This window comes from Eschrichtius robustus, chromosome 20 (genome assembly GCF_028021215.1).
Source record: "Eschrichtius robustus isolate mEscRob2 chromosome 20, mEscRob2.pri, whole genome shotgun sequence".
In the NCBI taxonomy this organism is placed as follows: domain Eukaryota; kingdom Metazoa; phylum Chordata; class Mammalia; order Artiodactyla; family Eschrichtiidae; genus Eschrichtius; species Eschrichtius robustus.
The window spans coordinates 66,140,187-66,153,936 of record NC_090843.1 but is presented as its reverse complement, the minus strand read 5'-3'; the positions used below and the strand labels follow the sequence as shown (position 1 = coordinate 66,153,936).

Sequence of the window (13,750 nt, the reverse complement as noted above, 5' to 3'; positions counted from 1 at the left end):
CCTGGGGCCCCCGAGCCCCGGGTGCTGTGCCTGACCCTGGACGGGATGGTCTCTTACCCCCGGATGCCCAGGTGGGCAAGGGTGGGTACTACTGAGATGCCCAAGTACAGGTGGTGGAATCACTCGTCCGAGGTCACGGAGCTGGTACTTGGCAGATGTGGGGTTGGAGCCTCTTCCTCAAGCCTGTCCCTCAGGGGGCCCCCCTGCAGCCTGAGGTCACATGACGAGGGGCTCCTGTCACTGCTTCAGGTTAACTTTGCACCTTTGTTCCTTCCCCGCTGATTCTCACTACAAGAAAACCCAGCTCTCACCCAGGAAACCAGCTGGCAGTCCAGGGTGGGGCTGGAGGACAGTGCTGTCCCTGGGAGCCCTCAGTCCGCGGCTGGCTTTTCTGTAAGCCTGGCTGCCAAGGACTTTTCAAAACTGGACAGGGAGCTCCTGGGTCCCCCTGGTTGGGGACAGTCTTCCAAGCTGTCTTCTCTCCCTGCAGCCGCAGCAGCCCTTGGTCAGGCCATGACAGAAGCCACCCCCCTTGTCAACTGTCACTAAGGCCACCTGAAAAATCAGGACTCACGCAAACCAGCGATGCTCCCAGAGGCATGACACGCCCTCCCCTTCTGCTCTGGGGCTGCACTCAGCCCTCCCCTCACCAGCAGCCCTGAATTCTTGTGACAACACTTCCTGCAGATTTAAATCCAGTACACACGCTGGGGAGGAAGCATGCATAGGCTGGAAGCCCGTTATCCCTGAACTATCTGTCCCTTCCGCTTCCTGATTTCTTCCTCGTGTCAGCATCGCATGCCGACCCCAGTTCCTCGACCAACAGGCGACTCCTTCAGCCTCCCCAGGCCCCTGCTTCCTCGTCTGGAAGACGAGGGCATCTCGGGGACAAGCCGGGACCCCCAGTCCTTTCCTCTGTGGCCGGGCCCAGGGACTTCCGTCTCCCCTGTCTGGCAGGTCCTGGCACAGAGCAGGGGCCAGAACACGACATTTGGACGGGCAGGGGGATCTTCTGATGGCTCTTAGGGTCACACCGCGTGGCTGAGCCGAAGATCGGCAGGAAATGTTCAGCGCTCACCAGACCACATTTTCAAAGACGTGGTAAGGAGAGGATGGACAGCGGGACAGACGCTGCTGGTTCCTCTCGACGCTGCTTCCAGGGTTCAGCTTGGGACCTGTTGGCCTCTACAGTTTGGGGACATTCTGAATGTCTGCGGTTACAGGCTAACTCCTCCCATCCCAAGAGGTTGGAAAACCCAGCCATGGGACCAGGGCAGAAGGACCAGCCACATGCCGCTCACAGGCAGCAGCAGATGCCCGGTCCTCTCCAGCACGCCAGGTGCATAATAATTTTTAACTATAATTTTGCAACTGGAGTTAGCAATCGAGAGTCAAAAGACTTAAAATAAATCCAATAAGGGAAACAAGGTAACTTCCAGAAAAAGGGAGGAATGAAAGTGACGAAAAGGGTTAACAGGACAGGTTAAGACTGAAGTTGTTGAGGAGACAGAAAAAAACTTGGCTCACAAATCATGTGAGTGAAAATGACTGAATAAGGGGGTCAGACGGTGTAAGGCATCGGGACAGTAACGAACCATTTTAGACAAAAACCGGTTTCTGGAATGGATTGCCTCTCATTTTTATTATATCCAAAGCAGATGGAGGTCTGGTCAAAGATAAAAAGAAGCAGGAATAAGGACTAAAGGAAAGGTTTTATGGAGAAAATTCTGAGTCTGAAAGAAACTTAGTCAAATTCGTGTGCTGAAATGCCCCAAAAGGAGTGCTTCTGAAGAACCAAACACTAACATAAGTGAGAGGAGAAATTGGGCTTTCCGGAGTATCTTAGAGTAAGAGAGGAAGGTTGAAAGGAATAAAAAGAAGAAAATCAGGGACTTCCTTGGAGGTCCAGTGGTTAAGATTTCACATTCCAAGCAGGGGGTGCGGGTTCGATACCTGGTCAGGGAGCTAAGATCCCACATGCCTCGCAGCCCAAAAACCAAAACATAAAACAGGAGCAATATTGTAACAAATTCAATAAAGACTTTAAAAGAAAGAAAGAAAGAAAGAAAATCAAATCCAGTTCCGGGAGGAGAAAGGCCATCCTCAGGGAGGATCAGAGGAAAAGCTTTCGTCCTGAGGTCTGAGCCGTGAATCGTGGCTCGGACGAGCTGATTCCTGGTACACGTCGCACTGTGCTGGCCTGAACGATGTTTGCTGCCTATTTTTTTTTTAACTCACAAAAAGCAAAGTATCCTGTAGCTTTTCCTACCCGCCTGAGGCTCCAGTTAATGAAAGAAAAGGATGAATCAGATGTAAGAATATAGCTTTGAAGAAAAAGCCCCAATCATTCAACGACATGATCAGTCTAACAATCCCCACGATGTTTGTCTGACAGAGAAATGACTATTTTTGGACTTCAGGTAGCAGAAATGTATCATGAGCACATTCATAGCTATTTGTGGCGTAGGGCCACTTAGAGAATCAGAAAGTTCAAGGCTTGGATGCAGCCTGGTTCTTAAGTGTGTTCTTGTAGTAACAGTTTGTTTCAGAAGGAGTAATCGTGAGGTTTTTTTCTTTTTTTTTTTCTTTTTTTTTTTGAGAAATTTCATACAACAGTAGCAGTAGTAGCTAAAGCTTCAATGGTTGCTTCCTAGTGTCAGGCACTGTTTGAAGCCTTCTCCACACGGTAACTCCTGTAACCCTTATAGCAGTCCTGTTAGGTGCTGTTATGATTCCATTTTGCAGATAAGGAAACTGAGGCACGGGAAGGATAAATGGCTTATCCGAGGTCACACAGCCAGAAAGAGCAGAGCCTGGGTTCTAAGGTATCCCTCCCACACTTGGCAATCGTTCACAGATTTCCTTATAATCTAAAAAGAAATACAACACCACACAGAAAGCTGCAGTGCCGGTTATATCACCTTCCCCTTTTCCGTGAGTATGAGGTGCACCCTTCAGTTCCTTTTAAAACACTTTTACATGTATGTCTTATATCTACGAATGATACATAGTGTTATTTTTCATGTTGCAAATATTTATAGAAGTAGCAATATACTCTATTTCCTTTGGATTGCGATCTGTCCAGGTTGATATGTGTCCATCTCCCCGCCTGCAGCACCCAGGTCCGGGCGCTGGCCACGTTTGGCTCCTGAGCAATTGAAACGTGGCTATTCCAGCTGAGATGTGCTATGCATGTAAAATACAGAGTAGATTTCAAAGACAGTATAAAAAACAGTAAAATACCTCTTTAATCATTTTTAGTATTGATTACGTATGGAAACGGTAATGTTTTGGACACATGAGTTAAGTAAAATATGTTACTGAAATTAATTCCACCTGTTTCTTTTGATTTTTTTTGTGTGGCTACTAGAAAACTGAAAACGACCCAAGTGGCTTGTGTTCTGTTTCTGTTGGAGGGCATTGATCCAGCTCGTTCCTCTTTTTTTTTTTTTTTTAATGTGGGATCTTCCCGGACCAGGGCTCGAACCCGTGTCCCCTGCATTAGCAGCTGGATTCTCAACCACTGCGCCACCAGGGAAGCCCAGCTCGTTCCTCTTAAGTGCCCTAAGTCCGGGTTTTGTCAATTGGTGAAGGAGAAAGCCCTAAGTCTGAGAAGTCAGAAGTGATTGTTACTGTTCCTGGGGACTTTTCAAGGTGATTTATGTGTAATAACCTGTTCAGTCTTCCTGGGAGGTTGTATGCCTGCATGAAGGAGGTTGGGCAGAGTCCAGAGTCACACAGCTTCAAACAGGCTGAGTGGGGCCTGGCCTGGCCACCAGCTGGCCCGCAGGGGCCCATGAGAAGCAGGGAGAGCCAAGAACTCAACGAGCAGAGAGCTTTACTCAGGGACATCAACACCACACAGTCCTTATGTATCAGTGGAGCTTCTATTTTTTTTTTTTTTTAACTTTTAGCAGAGCAGTTCTGAGCAGACACACATCTGTGGTAATTTCAGCCTTATTGAAACCAGCACAGGCAGTATTTTTCTGACATCCAACATTTTTCTTGCCAATGTTATGAGGTCAGCTTTACTCTTTACCACTAATTATATTAACTATTTTTAGGGCAAACTGTCAATGCACCCTACTCGTTCCTGCTTCCTACATTTTCAATTTATTTTCTTTAGCCATATCTATTTATATCTGAAGTGTTTTTTTTTTTTTTAAAGCGATGTCCTCATTATTCTGCCAACGATAAAGTCGGGGCTTGTAATGAAGTTATAAACACGCTGGGAGGGAAAGATGACATGTGATTTCAATGGGGAGATTGTGGATGAACTTTGGGTTCTTTTTCTGATTCTGAATAAAAACCTCACTTTAACATTTTGAGTCATACAGTCACAGAACTGGTAGGGACCTGAGGTGTCCTCTGTGTTGGTTAAGACCATGGGCTTTGTATCAGGCAGCTGTATGACCCTGGGGCCAGAATCCACCATCTATAAAATGGAGATACTAATATCTGCCTTCTAGAGCTTTTTCATGGATTAAATGAGATGACTGCACTCTGTTCCTTGTACCTACTTTTGATCCACAGTAGTTGTGGTAATTACTATTATTATACCGTCATTATCTCCCCAGATGACTCCAAGGGGGTACAGTCTCTTCAAGCCCATCTGGTCCTGTCCCAGCAGGACCTTCCTCCTTGTTCTCCACCAGGAACCCTGAACTTTCCCCCTGGGGGAGAGGCCCACGGTTAGCAGGCCTCCCCCTCCCCATGCTGGCCCTGTGGGGTGCCCCGGGCAGTTCTTACAAGAAAGCTGTGCTGAGGCCTGCTACCAAATCTCCCCTCAGCACACCCTCCGACCTCCCCATTTCCTTCTACACTCTTCCTCCCCTAGGACCTGCCTCCACAGACCCCTCCAGATGCATCTGAAAATATCACTGTTGAGGCTTTCCTTGGGACCGGCCACCTTGCTCTTAAGTGCTCTTGCCAATGACTGTGGACCCCTTGCCTCTCCAAAGCCGCTGAGGAAGGGCCCCCCATCATGGCTCGGGAGGACTCGTTCTGAGGACCACAGCCACAAACCCAGGAGAAGTCCCCACTTTGGCCTAAGATCCCAGGGAGTGAGAGCACATGCAAAGGACACCTTTGGAGATCAGCCATGTGTCTGAAGTTGGAAAGTAGTTTAGGCTCTGCCATGACCCTGAACTAAAGAAGATTTTAGAGGTGAGCACACTGAGACCCAGGGGCTTAAGGAGTTGGCCCACAGGTACGGAGAATACCTGACGTTGACTTCCCCCTCAGATATGATGTTTATTCCTGGCACTAATACCCTTCGGCAATCCCCGCTCGTGTTGAAGTTGAGACAGCCTCCCAACCCCTCCCCCACAGTTAGCACAGCGTGTGTCATCCAGAAGATGATAAGTGATAATATAATTATGATAATAATTAAGTGTTCAGTTATTAGTCCCTCGCAATTTCTTTGTTTCTGCGTCCTTAGGGCGGGCTCAGGGCCTCTCCCCTGGAGGCTTCTGCGCGGGTGGGAACCCTGGGCCCTTCCCCTCGGATTCTCCACGCCCGCAGGCCCAGGGCCTGACACCTGCAGGTGCCCGGAAGGTGCTGTCCCCTCTTCGCGAGGCCTTATTTATCTCAAGTCTTCCTGTACTGGTTGCTTTTGGACCCTCTTTGTAACGTGAATAGAAATAAGATGTTATTCCTGAAGTACACCTCCTATTTCTGACTATTGAAAAATTTGGCTGTCTCAGGCACAGCCAAACCCAGGCCACCCCGGACCCGCCAGCCGCCTGTTGCCTAGTAACAGCCGCCCTGCCCCCGCCCCGCGCCCTGGCCCCGCCCCGCGCCCTGGCCCCGCCCCGCGCCCTGGCGCGCGACCTCACAGCTTCCCTCCAGGTCTTGCCCCCGCGGCGCACAGTGGTGACGTGCAGAGTCCGAGACACTTCCGGCGCGTTCGGCCGCCGGCCCTGTTAACCGGCTGCGTGGGTCCCGGGTGCCATGGCTTCTGTCGGGGTGTCTGTCGGCCGGCAGGCCGAGGATGCGCTGCAGCCACCCGCAGAGCCGCCGCTGCCCGAGACGAAGCCGCTGCCGCCTCAGCAGCCGCCGCCGCCGGTCTCCGCGCCGCAGCCGCAACCGCCGCCGAGGCCTCCGTCCCCGGCCGGCGTGAAGACTGAGGAGAACTGCTCCTTCCTCCCTCTGGTTCACAACATCATCAAATGGTAAGGCCCGGGGGGGCCAGCCCGCAGGCCCCCCGCTACCAGTCACGTTTCCGAGCTCCGGGGGCGCCCCGCGGTACAAAGGAGGAGGCCGACCCGGAGGGGAGCGGCCTCGCCGAGACCACCCCCAGTCGTCCCAAGAGTTCAGCAGACTCTGGCCCTGGGAGTTGCCAGGCCTCGTGCTGGCAGGCCCCGCTACGGTCAGACCACTCGTGTGCAGCCTGGTGGCCTGAAGCCAGTCAGGCTTCTCTGAGCCTGTTTTCTCACCTGTAATTAGGGGTATAATACTCACTTCGGCGTCCTTCCCAACAGATCCAACAGATGTGGATCATATTCTGTGTGTGGCACACTGCTAAGTGCTGTGGGGTGTACAGGTGAAAGGGCGGACTTTTCACGCCCACGTTGGTAACCAGTTAGAAGGGAAAACCATGAGAGAGAATAACCCATAATGCAAAGCGATTATAGGGGTGATGATGGGAACATTACAGGAAACGGGTGCTGGCCGCCTGCCAGCGCTTACGGTGCCCTGACATGGTGTCACGGGGTGATTGTCTCCTTTTGGCCAGTCATCAGGTTACCTGACTTTTCAAACTGACCCTTAGAAGAGAAACACACACACACACACACACACACACACACACAACCAAAGTCTCCCCAATCCCCACATTTGCCCAAATTATTTTTTTACCGTTATTTATGGTAACAAAGTGTAAGCCCCTGGGCTTAAAATTTTTATTCAGCCATTAAAAACCAAAACAAAGTAAATTACTACAAAGTTACTTTTACAGTAATATTCAAGTGAACATCAGTTGTGCTCCTGGATGTTTTGCTGAAATGGAATTGCCACTCACAACATGGAAATATTGTTACTGGCCCAGCTGGGTTTTTTTTTTTTTTTTTTTTGGTTGGGTTGGGTCTTCGTTGCTGCGTGCGGGCTTTCTCTAGTTGCCATGAGCGGGGGCCACTCTTCGTTGTGGTGCGCGGGCTTCTTATTGCGGTGGCTTCTCTTGTTGCAGAGCACGGGCTTCTAGGCACACAGGCTTCAGTAGTTGTGGCGCACGGGCCTAGTTGCTCCGCGGCATGTGGGATCTTCCAGGACCAGGGACTGAACCCATGTCCCCTGCATTGGCAGGCGGATTATTAACCACTGCACCACCAGGGAAGTCCCTCCACCGCTTTTCAAACAGCTGCAAAGCATTTGTTCTCACAGTAGACCTTGACTTCATCTGGCTTCACTTGGTGCGAACATACTGTTTATCGGGTAAGGCAGACTGTTCTGTCCTCATGAGCCTGTGATCATCAAGTAGCACTTCTAGGCTGCAGTGACATAGTGAACACAAACGCAAATGCAGACCCTGCAATCCCAGGGCAGTGCTTGATTATAAAAGCGTTATCCAGATCAACCCAAATATACTTATTCTGGTTTTAGGGAAAATATGGAAAAATGAAAATACATGGTGTATATTCTTGCACCCTGATAGAGCAGTTGGGTTGGGCTGCACTTAAAGATGGAGAAGTAACGTACACGAGAGAGAACATGGGCTTTGAAGTCAGATAGCCTTGAATTCGGATCTGCATGCTGACGCTTGCTTGCCTTGTAATCTTAGTAAATACGTAGCCTTTCTAGGCCTTAATTTTTTTATCTCTGATATGTGAATAATAATCATGAGCTTCAAATGATGGGTTCAGATGATAGCTTTATAATGCGCTGGCCTTGGTGAAGCAGCTGCTCTGCGCCTCCTTTTCTCCTGTGAACTGGGCCTAGTGATACTTACGTCATAAGCTTGTTGTGAGGCGCTCTCAAGAGCATCCTCCTGTGAGAGATGGCGGCTTGGTCACATGTGCTTGTCTCTGTGCCCTCTGAAAGGACAGTGAAGAGTGGAGGCATTCTGTCTTGGGCAGACAGCAGGGAGCCCGGGAGGTCGGAGGCTGTTTGCGGGTGGTCCTGAGGTTGCGCGTACACACACACACGCACACAAACACACAGAGAGTGAACTTGCCTGGGAGCCGAGGAGCCATCTGAAGGTTTTGCGCTCAGGCTTGGGTTTTGTAAAGGTAGATGGGACAGAGGGTTTTAGGCGGAGGAAAGGACTGGGTCCACAGGAATAGTGGGAGGAGGTGGCAGTGCTGGCGGGGGGCGAGGGGGCGCACGGCACACAGGGATGTAGGTGTGGGGTGTCATCGCCATTCGGATTGCAGGCGATCGGTGGCAAACATGCGCGTCCCCATCAACAGCCAAGTAATCTAGCCGTATAATCGTGTACATCTTAACACGGACAGACCTCCAAGGTGCATTTTACATGAAGAAAGCAAGAATCAGAACCATGTGTGTAGTGTGGCCACAGTTTTGTCAAAACAAATTGAAGAGTATGTGTGTGCTTGTGTGCTACTATCTTGAAGCGATATTAAACAATACGCACCACGTGTTAACAGAGCTTACCTGGGACAAGGGATGGATTAAAGGGACTTCCCTTTTCTAAGCCTTGGTTGTCTGTCATTGAACATTTTTTTCCCTCAGGCACCTATTACTGTCGTAATTTAAAAGCCCTACTCTTTTAGAAAGATGCCAGCCACTGACATTAGTGTGGGAAGAAGACTGGTCCCAGGGCCGGTCGGCGAGGAGGACGGGGGCCTGTGGGAACGTGAGGCCGAGGGGGTCGGAGGTTTTGAGGAGGAAGAAATGGTTTCCCATTTCTTTCCCGAGTCGGGTGCCACCAAGAGATCAAAGAAGTGCCTCTCGGGTTTGGGAGGACGTGACTTCAGTGACCTGGTGGTTCCTTCTGCTTCTGAGTCACCAGGGGACACACCTGCCCAGCCGACGCCAGTTTGCACCTGCAAGTGAAGCATCGTTCTAGGCTCACCCGCTAGACCTGTGCAGTGTGCCCGAGTCCCTGTCCCCCACCGGGATGACACCGCGCATCACCCGGGCCTGCCCAGAGGACCATCAGGAAGTGGCCCGTCACTCGAGCCATGTGGTGGTGTCCTGAGCACCCTCGCCTTGCCCTGGTTTGTGGATTTTGTGCTTCTCCACCCAGCCTGGTCTCCTTTGTTTCCTTCTGGGTCAGGTGCCGACCAGCACTGGCCACAGAGGCAGAACCCCTGGAGCTCCCGCTTGCTCCCTGGTACCCAGGCCATCTCTTCTCTCGGCTGGAGTCAGGGTCCCGCTGCCTCCCCCTCGGGCAGCCTGAGAAGCTTGCACAGCCGCCCCCCAGCTCAGCTTCCCTCCGGGTGGGCTTTGCACATGGCTCCTAATTTCCTACCCCCCCTTTTTTTTTTGCATTTTTTTATTGAAGTCTAGTTTATTTACAATGTTGTGTTGATTTCTGCTGTACAGCAAAGTGATTCAGTTACATGTATGTGTACATTTTTACGATATTTTTTTCCATTATGGTTTATCATAGGATATTGAATATAGTTCTCTGTATTATACAGTAGGACCTTGTTATTTACCAAATTTTAATTTTGTATATTTTTGTTTGTTTTTACCTTGTCCTTTGAGACTTGTGTGATGTGAATCAGTTTTCTTAAAACTATTTTAATTTCAAAACTCCCTTGGGACTTAAATTCGTTAACGATGTGTTAGCACATATGCCATCCAAGTGGAATGATTTCAGAAGCCCAGGTGGTGTCTGTCCAGTGTTGTAGATCTGAGCTGAGACATAAAAGAATTAGCATATAAGGTGCTCCCTCGAAGCTGGGGTAAGGTGTACCACTGATGGTGTGTGTAAATTGAGGGCCTCAAATGACAAGAGGAAATGTTTGGTTGGCCATTCGTTCCCTAGAATAAACTATTGATTCTCCAAATCTTGCTTCCGAGTTCAAGCTATTGATAAATAGTGAGCAGGCCTGGTGCGTCTCATTTGTCAGGAATGAGCTGTAACCGGCGGATCACCAGGAAAGATGGATATTCTGTCTGCGTAAGCAGAGAAATGATTAATAATAAACATGAATTAGCACCGTCTGGGTTGAAATTTCCCATCAGGGATGAACGTTTATTAAAAAAAATAAACTATCATTGACAGTTTTCCCCTTTCACGCTACTCAGTGGGTGACTTTGAAAACAGCCTGTGAATCGGCTTTTAGATTTTAGTCTCAACTGCCTTGTTTTCAAAAGCTCATCCATCCATTTACTAACTTTTAAAAAATTTATAGGAGCAACTGACAGGCCGTTTCTTCGCTCGTAGGTGAAGGTTTTTGTTCTTGTTGTTTGCTTTTAATTTAGTCGTGACAGGGAGCATGGATCTCTGGGCAGCTAATAATAGCCGTGAGGTGAAGAGTACGATCCTGCCTTGAAAATGAGCGTGACCGGAAGGCGAGGAATTTACACGAGTGTGGTGGGAGAGGACGCGTGCCTGCTGAACATTTTCCAGTAGCTTGTAACTAGTTTAAAATTTATGAATAGCTCTATGGAAATTAGGATGTATGTTAACAGGTTCAAGCATCTGAACGTCAGCTAAAATTATCTTTTGCTCGTTGATAGTCTCCTGATTGGCCTGGAATGTCTCAAATTAGAGGAAATGTGGTATTTCAGCAAGTGTTACTTGCCGTTTGTTACATGACATTGGTAATAGTTTTTCATTCATTCAGCAGACACTTAGGAACTTATTTGCCAGGCGTCCACTCTTTCAGCAAATGTCGCCTCAGTGTGTGCAGTGCCCACGGCCCGGGCTGGGGAAGCAGCTCTGCGGGAGGGCTTAGCGTCCGGCGCGCGCATGCTGGCGGGTGGGGTGCCGCCTGCACTGCGGCTGCACAAGCAAGAACCCGCCCCGTCCCCCGGGCGCACAGCCCAGCCCAGTGGGGGACGCAGGCGACAGGCGTTCTGACGTGGGGATGCGAGGATGGAGCTGTCTGGGCTGATGGTGCTAACACCTGCCCTCTGCCTCCGCAGCATGGACAAGGACAGCCCTGACGTCCACCAGGACCTGAACGCCCTCAAGACCAAGTTCCAGGAGATGCGCAAGGTGGTCAGCGCCATGCCTGGCATCCACCTGAGCCCCGAGCGGCAGCAGCAGCAGCTGCACCGCCTCCGCGAGCAGGTCCGGACCAAGAACGAGCTCCTGCAGAAGTACAAGAGCCTGTGCATGTTCGAGATCCCCAAGGAGTAGATGAGCTGGCCTCCGGGACGAGCGGGGCAAGGGCCCCCTGTCTCCAGCCCTGTGGAGGGGTCTCTGATACTGCCTGCTTAGCTGAACGCGGCCCTGACCGCGGAGCCGGTGTGCGTGCTGGCTTCCCCGGGCGTCCTTGTGTGCTGTCCCCACGGTCCAGGTGCATAATGCCTGTGCGCCTGCTGCCGGAAGGAGGAGGGCTCCTGAGGCCGGAGGGGCGGGGCCTTCAGGTGGGGCTGGCAGATCCCCGGGCAAAGCAGGAAGGGAGGCGGCTGCCCTCTGCCCCTCCCCTCCGCTCCCGGCCCAGGTGGTGGGTAGCCCGGTGGCCAGTGCTGAGTGAGCAGCAGGGCGCGTGGAGGCCACTGGGCAGTTAGGCCCGCGCTCACATGGCGAGGGTTTAGGATGGAAGAAGGCCTTGGGAGACCGGCACTGTGCCTGAAGACTGGAGGGTGGCTTTTTGCTCTGGAATAGTTGTTTCCTTCTGTGTTTGAGGGGTGGGTGTCATTGTCCGTGGGCTGCCCACCCAGGGCCCTGCCGGCAGCCCCGCCTCCAGGTTTCTGCCTCCCACGTGTGGGTGGGTGGCAGAGACTCCTGCTCCTCTGTCCCTTGTCACCTTCAGGCAGCTCGTTGAGCCATTTCATGCCCAAGAATGGCCAGACCACCTCAGACCACGTCGTCTCAGCGGCCGTGGTCTCCAGGTGAACAGACCCTTCTTCCAGCTTCTCAGAGTCCTGTTCCTGGTTTAACCACGACTTCCCCTCTGGCCTTCTCACTGCGTGCAAACAGGTGGTCATGATGCGCTTTTCGCTCAGAGCCACGGTTCTGATGGCCCCTCGGGGTGGGGAGAACTGGACCTGGCAGTCATGCGGCCAAGGCCTGGTTCATAGATGCTTATAAATACCTTTGTTTCTCCTAAGCGGACGTTGTGTTAGTGTGACCAGACTGAGGTAAGGGCATCTCTTTCCTTCGCCTCTGAAGGATGCGGGAGAGGTGGCTGAATATCATTTCGATCTAGAAATGGGCTCATAACCTGTGCTGACCGAGTCGGGGCTTAACAGCTGCCTGCCAGCTGGCAGGAATGTAGGTTGAAGATGTTCTGAGCAGGGGTTCTGTCCACGTCTGCCGGCAGCCACCTGTCAGGTGTGCAGGGGGGGGTGTCAAGTTTCAGCGGCCTTGGCCAGAGGCGCAGGCTCTGAATTTAAGTGGGTGTCACCTGTTAGACCAGCTCTACCGTGGGGCTGTTATCAACTGAATCAGTTATTTTCTTGACGTTTCGGAGTAGTGTGTGGGCCGGTTTTAAGGCTCCGACCAAATACTATGGGACATGAAGCTCAGAAATACCAGGCGGCCGGGCTCTCCCGGAAGGCTGCGGCGGACACGGGCTCCCCATGGGCCTCTCCTGTGCTCCAGAGTTGTGACTTGTGACACTTTTCAAGCGTGTGATTAAAAGAACTTGTGCTCTGCTGTCAGGACGTCTTGGGTTTGTACTGAGAAATTCACAGTGGGACATCCCCTTTGGATAGTTGAGAGGAAAACCTCTGCTTTGCTCGGAGGAGACAGAAGGAACTGTGGGCACCTCCACTCTGTGCCCCCGCGCCAGCCCCCAGCACACACGGCCACATCAGCTAGACCAGCGTGAACGTGGGCTGACCCTCCCGGAAGTGGCATCCATCCCCAGGGTGCAGCTGGCCCACGGGCGCCATCCTGCCTGTAGTCAGCCCCCGGGGCTGCCATTCCTCCTCTCAGAGGGGGGTTGGGCCCTGGGGGGGGGCAGTCCCCCACAACGGTTGAAAGCCCTCCCCGGGACAGCATTGACGCCTCACTTGGATTCCCGTTGGCGGGCACCATGTAAGACGTCGCCCGTGGCCCTCACAGCAACCCCAAGCAGAGGCGTCTGCTCTCTGTATTTCACGGGCGGAGAATTTGGGGCTTGGCAGGCATCACTTGCCCCAAGCGTGCACGGTTACAAGTGGCGGAGAGAGCTGGGTCCTGAGTTGGGACTGGGTGCCCTTAACTGCTGAGAGGGGGTGCTGGACCCCATGTGGGTGGCGAGCGCTTCCTGGAGCCGGAGGGGCCGGGGCCGCTGATTGTGACTGGATCCAGGGGGGCTACGTGGCAGAGCCTGAAGCTGACTCAGGATGAGGGTCCTGCACAGAAGAGGGCCTGAGGGACCCCTTGAACCGTCTGTGGGTTGCAGGTTTGGTGACGCTTTGTTGCCCTGGGCCTGTGCTGAGTATAGGACGGCGCTGGCCGGTCCCGGAGGCCCTTGGGGCTGGGCCAGTGGGCAGACTAGGCAGGTAAACAGTTGGAAGGATGCATCTCTGGGAAGGACCCTTAAGTCCTTTATTTTCATGGCATTCTAAGGAATGGCTCCCCCAATGGAAAGGCATCCAGTCGTCTGGAGCTTTTACAGAGCCTTTTCTCCCAGGAGGGCTGAAGCTGTTTTCAGAAAGCCAGGATTATTTTCCAGTTCTG

General features: G+C 51.9%; 1 protein-coding gene across 1 annotated transcript; it reads left to right on the top strand.

The window, feature by feature from the left end:
- The first annotated feature begins 5,912 nt into the window (after nt 1–5,912).
- MED9 (mediator complex subunit 9) lies at nt 5,913–12,744 on the top strand. Its single transcript, XM_068529516.1, has 2 exons — nt 5,913–6,173; nt 11,059–12,744. The coding sequence occupies exons 1-2, from the start codon at nt 5,953–5,955 to the stop codon at nt 11,273–11,275; spliced, it is 438 nt and encodes a 145-aa protein (XP_068385617.1). The 5' UTR covers nt 5,913–5,952; the 3' UTR covers nt 11,276–12,744.
- The last annotated feature ends 1,006 nt before the right edge of the window (nt 12,745–13,750 follow it).